The sequence below is a fragment of the Mugil cephalus genome, chromosome 7 (genome assembly GCF_022458985.1).
Source record: "Mugil cephalus isolate CIBA_MC_2020 chromosome 7, CIBA_Mcephalus_1.1, whole genome shotgun sequence".
In the NCBI taxonomy this organism is placed as follows: domain Eukaryota; kingdom Metazoa; phylum Chordata; class Actinopteri; order Mugiliformes; family Mugilidae; genus Mugil; species Mugil cephalus.
In genome coordinates this window covers 20,537,632-20,544,849 of record NC_061776.1, presented here as the reverse complement: position 1 = coordinate 20,544,849, position 7,218 = coordinate 20,537,632, and the positions used below count along the sequence as shown (strand labels likewise).

General features: G+C 44.5%; 1 protein-coding gene across 1 annotated transcript; it reads left to right on the top strand.

The window, feature by feature from the left end:
- The first annotated feature begins 203 nt into the window (after positions 1-203).
- Positions 204-5,569, top strand: atp1b3a (ATPase Na+/K+ transporting subunit beta 3a). Its single transcript, XM_047588753.1, has 7 exons — positions 204-741; positions 2,076-2,204; positions 2,487-2,585; positions 2,723-2,916; positions 3,136-3,186; positions 3,734-3,820; positions 3,909-5,569. The coding sequence occupies exons 1-7, from the start codon at positions 630-632 to the stop codon at positions 4,074-4,076; spliced, it is 840 nt and encodes a 279-aa protein (XP_047444709.1). The 5' UTR covers positions 204-629; the 3' UTR covers positions 4,077-5,569.
- The last annotated feature ends 1,649 nt before the right edge of the window (positions 5,570-7,218 follow it).

Below are 7,218 nucleotides of genomic sequence, written 5' to 3'. Positions count from 1 at the left end.
GCACTGGCTGTCGACACACGCAGCGATCTATTGGTTATTGGTTTGGTGAGTCATCGCAGTCATGCAGAAGCGCAGCAGCTAATGTGCCATAAATTATATTTGATATCGTCGCACAGCCTTTTGATGTGTCACTTGCGCTATAATTCTTGACGAATGCGCACCTTTCTCGGGTTTTGCCGAAGAATCCCTCTACATACAGAGCAGAGTCGCCTCGAACATACCTAATTGGCGATAGGAATAAGAAAGATACTGTGCGCTTTATATATATATTTGTGCGCGTAACGGTGCGTCTCCGTGCGTCTCTCCGTCAGTAGCCAATGTACATCCATCTGGTCGCACTGCATCAGCTGCCACGACAGGGCTTGTGTGGACGTCACAGATTTTTTTTCCCTCTTTCCTCACCTTCCCCTTCTTTTTTTTTGTTCCAGCAGAGCATCTCTCTCCTTCTGCTCTCCCTGTTTCTACACCGCCCACTCCTCCCCAGCCATTGATCCGACCACTCACCTCCGCCTCGCCGGCTTCCTAGCCTCATTACATCGCCCGCTGCGCTTATCTGCATTTTTTTAGGGAGGACAAACCGCACATTTTGGACCAAAAAAGAAAAAAAGAGAAAAAATCCCCCCATCACCATGGCGAGCACCGAGGATAAACCGGCCAACAAGGAGAACGTGTCCAGCTGGAAGGACTCCATCTACAACCCGAGGACCGGGGAGCTGCTGGGTCGTACGGCCAGCAGCTGGGGTAAGGATGCCCTTTTTTTTTTTTTTTTTTTTTTTTTTTTTCTTACAGCGGTCGATAACTGGCTCTGCTTGTGACATTCGCGGGGGTTTACACTTAATCTGATGTCCCCATCTTATCATTCCTTTAAATAGACGCGTCTGTCTTGAACGCTTGGCCTGGGATGTATAGTCACGCATTTCTTTGTACGGATGGGTTTAAAATGACTGCCAGCTAAGTGTTGGATCATCTGAGGGGCCGTCATAGGCCTGCGCGAAGGTGTAAAGGAGAAGCCTGTACCAAGAGGCTCTCCGAGATGAATGATGCTATCAAAGGTGTGCACCGGTTTCCTCTTTGCTGCATTGGGAGAAATAACTGATGACGATCAGTCACAGCAGCTGAGATTTATTTATTTTTTTTATTAGTACACATCATCTGCAGTGACAGGATTAACAGTGGGTTTAATCCACAATGCAGAGCCCAGCTGATAGAGCTGCTCATTACCTAATCATAACTGGAGAGTGGGGCTACAAGCCTCCCTGAGCTGAATCTATAGCTGATCAGGCCATGCGTTTTATATAATGATTCCCCAGTTATTTCCAGAGTGAGGTAGTAACACACCACCCTCCCTCCAGCAGCCAGCTCCTATAGGCTAGGGCAAGGCTGTCAGGCTGCCTGGGCCCCTGTGCTGCTGTGCAGTGGGATGCTCCATTGCAGTTGCATGGCCGCCCACATTAGCATGCCTGTCAAGGTCAAATGGGATTCCCTCTCTCCTCTTTCTCTCTCTTTCACGCACTAGGCAGGTGCATTGTGGGATACTGTTGGAGAGGAATGAGAGAAAGGGGGGGAGTACAGCAGGAAGCTGAGGGGTCCATCTCTTTTTTTTCTGTCAACTTAGAGGGCATCCGTGCTGTGCAAGCTGGATGGTGGTGAACCATTTTGAGTCAGATGTTTCCACAAGTGCACCCTCTCTCCCGCCCCCAGCGCGCCGGACGGAGACGGACGGGGCAGCAGATGCTCCGAGCACTGCAGCAGAACTCCCCGAAACCTTGCCTGATTTGAAAAAACTGCGGGTCCCTCCTTAAAAAAAAAAATAAAAAAATGGCACGACGTCTGCTAGCAGTCTGTAGCATTAGCTCCTCGATTCAAAATGGTTTCTCTCAAAGGGATAGTTCACTCAAATGACAGCTTTCCTCGGCCTGAACACGGGGGGAGAGGTGGAAAAATCGGAAGCCGTTAGGACGAGCATGTGTTTGGTGAAAGACCACGCTTAATTATACATAACCCTCTGTGTCTCTTTGCCTCATTATGTCTCTTTTCTTTTTCTGCTCTGTCTATGTTCCTGCGGCTCCCTCCAGCCCTCATCCTGTTGTTCTATTTGGTTTTCTACTGTTTCTTGGCTGGCATGTTCGCTCTGACCATGTGGGTGATGCTGCTCACTCTGGACGACTATGTGCCGAGGTACAAAGACCGCGTCCCATGTCCAGGTTAGTGTCTCTCAACATGCAGGAGTGGGACTTCCAGCTCCTCATAACTGGCAGCATTTCTCCTTCAGGCATTCATTATTCATGCCGGCACCAATCAGGTGCCGTCACCGTAATGTGCTGCTTTTTCCAGCTGCTCTTTATATTGATCTGTTTTGGAAGTTTCTTCCTGTTTAATATCAGCGCCGGAGACGGCTCGCTGGATGTTTTTCTCTCCAGCTGTAACTTAAGACGAGTTCCGATAGCTAGTGCGGATCGCTTTACCTCTTTGCCTCTTTGTTTCAGGTTTGGTGATTCGCCCGAATACGCTGGACATCGCGTTCAACAAATCTGACCCGCTGAAGTACGAGCAGTACGTCCAGCACCTCGAGTCCTTCCTCCAAAGTGAGTGCACCTCCGTCTAATACACAGATAAATGAAACAGATTGAAAGCGAGCTGCAATAAAAGGAACACTGTCTTTCTGTTGACTCAACCCCCCCAAAATCACATCTGAATATATCTGCCTCTGCCTCTCTGCCAGGGTATAACGACTCAGTGCAAGAGAATAACATGGATTGCACTCCAGGGGACTATTATCTGCAGGACGACACCACCGACATGTCAAAGAAAGCTTGTCGCTTCAAGCGCGTGTCTCTGAGTCTCTGCTCTGGCCTCTCTGACACCAACTTTGGATATCATGAAGGAAAACCCTGCGTGCTGCTGAAAATGAACAGGGTAACACTGGCCGTCCCTGGCAGATTCAGAACTTGGCTTTTTTAGATCAACCTGAACATCTCTTTGCACATCCGCACAGATTTACAACTGTTTCACGCTTTCCTGTCTGCTTCTGATCCCAGTTTCGAAAATAATTTATTTGCAGACTTTCTAATTTTGGATCCACACACGCAGCAGCTTTACACAATGTCAACCTCTCCTGTTTCTCTCGTTCGGCAGATCATTGGTCTGAAGCCACTCGGGGATCCGTACATCAACTGCACAGTAAAAGTAAACACGTTTTCCCACGTTATATATAAATGTGTGCTATTTTGCCTGTATGTGTACTTTATTTTCGTTTCTTTTCTCTCATAATATGATCACAATATTTTCTTTCTGTCGATCCTGCTTTCATTTATATTCCTTCTTTTTGCTTGTTTTGTGTGTGATATCTTTCTGCATGCTGTCACTGATGGCTTTAGGGTAAGATAAATATGCAAATTCCCAGGATAAGGCCAGTAGAAGTGTTAGCACATTTATGCTGTTATATAACAGGTCATTATGCAGGTGCCTCTAAACCAATCCCAGAGCCACATTCGAGTTTATTTTAATGAAATCAGTGTAATTCCTGCCAGAAATGTCTTTTTTTTTTTTTTTCAAAACACATCCTGTTTTTTTATTTTAATCTCTGCAGCAGAGAATCTGTGTCCTGTTTCATGTGGTCTTCGAATATTGTCTCATTTGGACTTAATGTAAACATTAAGTAAAATCATTTAATGTGGTACTTACATTGACGTATATGTTCATATATGTGTATATATTCTTTTTTGTTTTGCAGAAAGACAATCCAGTTCAAATGCGCTATTTCCCCAGTGAGGGGCGCATTGATAAGATGTATTTCCCCTACTACGGCAAGAAAGCCCATGTAAGTATTTATCCCCGATCGGATCACGTCCGCTAACACCCTCACCTTGACGTATTATTGACAGATGGCCGTCTCTGTCCTGATGCAGAAGGATTACTTGCAGCCCCTTGTGGCTGTGCAGCTGCTGCTCACCAAGGAGGACTACAACAAGGAGCTTACCGTGGAGTGCAGGGTAGAGGGCTCCAACCTCCGCAACAACGACGAGAGGGATAAGTTCCTGGGCCGTGTCACCTTCAGGATCAAGGTAACGGAGTAGGAGCCGGGACGACGGCCGCCCCCCACCGCGAAGGAAACCCGCTGACGCTGCCCACGTACGCCGAGGATTTGTGTTTGAAAATCTCAAATAAAAAGGAAGGAAGTGTCAGAAATGTCAGTGTCGGGCGGCATTGTGGGATGGGAGTGTGATGCATTTATTAAGTGTGAAGCACTGCCACGTCTAATCTTTTCTTTGACGACGTTTCTGACCCTTCTTTCCTCCATGATTCATGCTGACCTCCTTAAAGGCCCCCAGAACAAAACGCAGGCTCTGCTCCTGAACCCATCCGTCCGCCCCAACCACCCACCCCTGTTGCACTGTTCATTCCGTTACATATTTTTTGTTTATTTTTTTAATTATTTTCTTTTCAGTATTTGATGTGATTAGCTAGCCATTGCAACCAAGCCATGTGGAGCTGTTGTGTAACTGATGATACAAGTTTTCTATGTTTTTTTAGATCCTCCCGCTGTCAGGGAGAGAGTGCTGTTTTCATCTCTTATTAAGCGAATGAAGGATGTATGAAGGACAGTATTGTCATGGCGTGGAGAGGATTTTTAATCTCGCTGTATAGTACAATTGAGAACGTAGAACATTTCTGACACATCTCCAGAGTATTCATTACATATCACAAAGACTTCATAGGAAAGTACCTTGATAATCAAGTATAGCCACTACTATCCCTGTATATGAAATGCCAATTACAAAGTCCCTTTCTACTATAAATACATTGTGATCCTTACCATATTTAGGGAATTATAGATAGATCTTCGTGTTGTGGTCCGCGTGGCCACAACCCAGTCTTGTGCTGTCTGTCCGTCTGTCTGCATGTCCGTCTGTCTGTCTGCCCGTCTTCCTGTTTACTCACCTCTCCACTGCAATAGCCAACAACATGTGGGTGAGCCCTCCAGGACTAGATAAGTCGTCTCGCTCCAGCTCGCGGGGTGCTGCGAACTGATGGTGGCTGAGACGACACACAAAACGAGAAAGTATAATGTAAAAAAAAAATAAAATAAAAATAATTTTAAAAAAAATATTGCTCTTATGGCGGAGAGGCGCTGGGAAAGCGTCAGGAAAAATTCAAAAATAATTTAAAAAAACAAAAACAAAAAACAAGTTCACTGTAACTATGTACTGTATATCTTTACGTGATCTGTATATCTATCTGGGTCTCAAAGATTGTTTGTTAGTTTTCTCTCTTCTTCAGCCTGTTGATCTGATTGTCTGCCAATCTATTACTCTTCAATGTATATATATATACACTATCTACCATATTTACTTAATTCACACTGTATTTTTGTCACAAAACACAATGTCTGTGCACTGTAAAGAAATAATTTAAGCAAAGATTTACAGGAAATTATCTTATTCAAAGCTATGTTTACACAGTCTTAAAAGGAACCCATATTTGAAAGAACAACTTGTAACATCTCTTCAGGGTGCCTTAAGACCTGATGAAATAAATTGTGGAATAAAAGTGATTTTGAAGAGAAAAAGTTTCACCTGTCTCCTTTATTTATCATCAATTCTGTTTATTACAAACTGTATCAAAGCAAACCTGCAGACAAATGGCTGATTTATATTATCATTTATCATTATTTGTACTGTGAATATCCACTGATAAGCCACAACATTAAAACCACTGATGGGCGGAGTAAATAACATTGACCATCTTGTGACGATTCAAAGTCTACTAAGCACCTTCATTTAAAAACCATAATACACAGCAGAATCTTCAAATGCATACACTGATCAGGCATAACATTATGACCACCATCCTATTATTATGCAGGTCTCCTTTGTGCCTCCAAAACAGTTGTGACTCATCAGAAAATGGACATGGACTTCCTGAGGGTGTCCTGTGGTATCTGTCAATGCAATGTTGTTAGTGGGGATCTTTGGGTCCCATAGGGTGAGGGAAACAGACAGTGAGTTTGGAGGCCAGGTCAACACCTTGTGCTGTTCTTTCGTGTTTGTTTTTTTGAGTTGTTTCTAAACTGTTTTGTGTGTGTGTCTGCGTCAGGCTGCATCCTGGAGGAGTGTTACTACTATGGGGTTGGGGTGCCTGGTCTGGTTCGATGAGTGCTACATAAATAAGTAACATTTACATGAATGCCAGGTCTAAAAGTTTCCAAGCAGAACACTGAATTGTCACAACATGGTCAATGTTATTTACTTCTCCTGTGAGTGGTTTTAATGTTGTAGTTGATCAGTGGATGTTTATGTATAATATAAGGATTGTGACTGCTGAGATTTGCTTCCGTCATCCCTCAGCTTCAGTCTGAATACACTCACCAGCATTGTAGCACAGAGCTGCAGCCACATGAGGGAGCCAGAAACAGGAGCGAGCTGTCAGTGAGTCTTTGGCTCAGATATGCCAGAGGGACCAGTGTGGATAAACTGACAGGGTTTGTGAGGCATTTCACACTTTACATTTATGCATCTTGTGGTTTCTTTGGGGAATGAAAAAGAAGATCTGTATAATACAGTATTGTACTGTTAAATATGTTTTTAAGTATTTCATTCGTCGTAACCTCAGGTGCTCCTACCATAGTATATTCTGCAGGATTTGCTCCAATTCAACTCATTCGGATGTTTCCAGAAACCCAGTGTCAAACTGTGCCCCCGAAGTCCACTCTAGTTTCCCTGCGCCTCCATCTGTCCAGTTCCCACTGTCCCCTCAGGCTGCAGCAGCTCCACTGAGCTGCGCTGCCAGCGGAGACCCAAGTCCTGCTACATGTGAGATAATCTCCGGGTTTAGCTGGAGCACGAATCCACCTTAATTTCCGCTAAGCTCTCGTCGTCCTTGAGTGAGAGCGCTGTAAACAAGTGGTGTCGCAGACAAATGAAGATACTAATCAGACATTTCTTCAACTTTGAGGGATGGGCAAGGTGTTTCGGTGTAATACCTGAAAGCGCGAGCTGAAGAGATCAATCATGAAGAAGAGTTCATTTCGAGCACTCGTGGGCAGTTGGAAAAACTTTGGGACCGTCTTTTAATTTCATTAATTTTCCATCCTTTCAACAAAAAACTAAAGCGGTGGAAAAGCTGAGAATGTCAAAATGTTTTCCCATGACGTTTTTCAGGTCCGCACTGTATAGGTTTATTCTCCTGACGTCCCCCCACTATAGATGCCTCAGAACC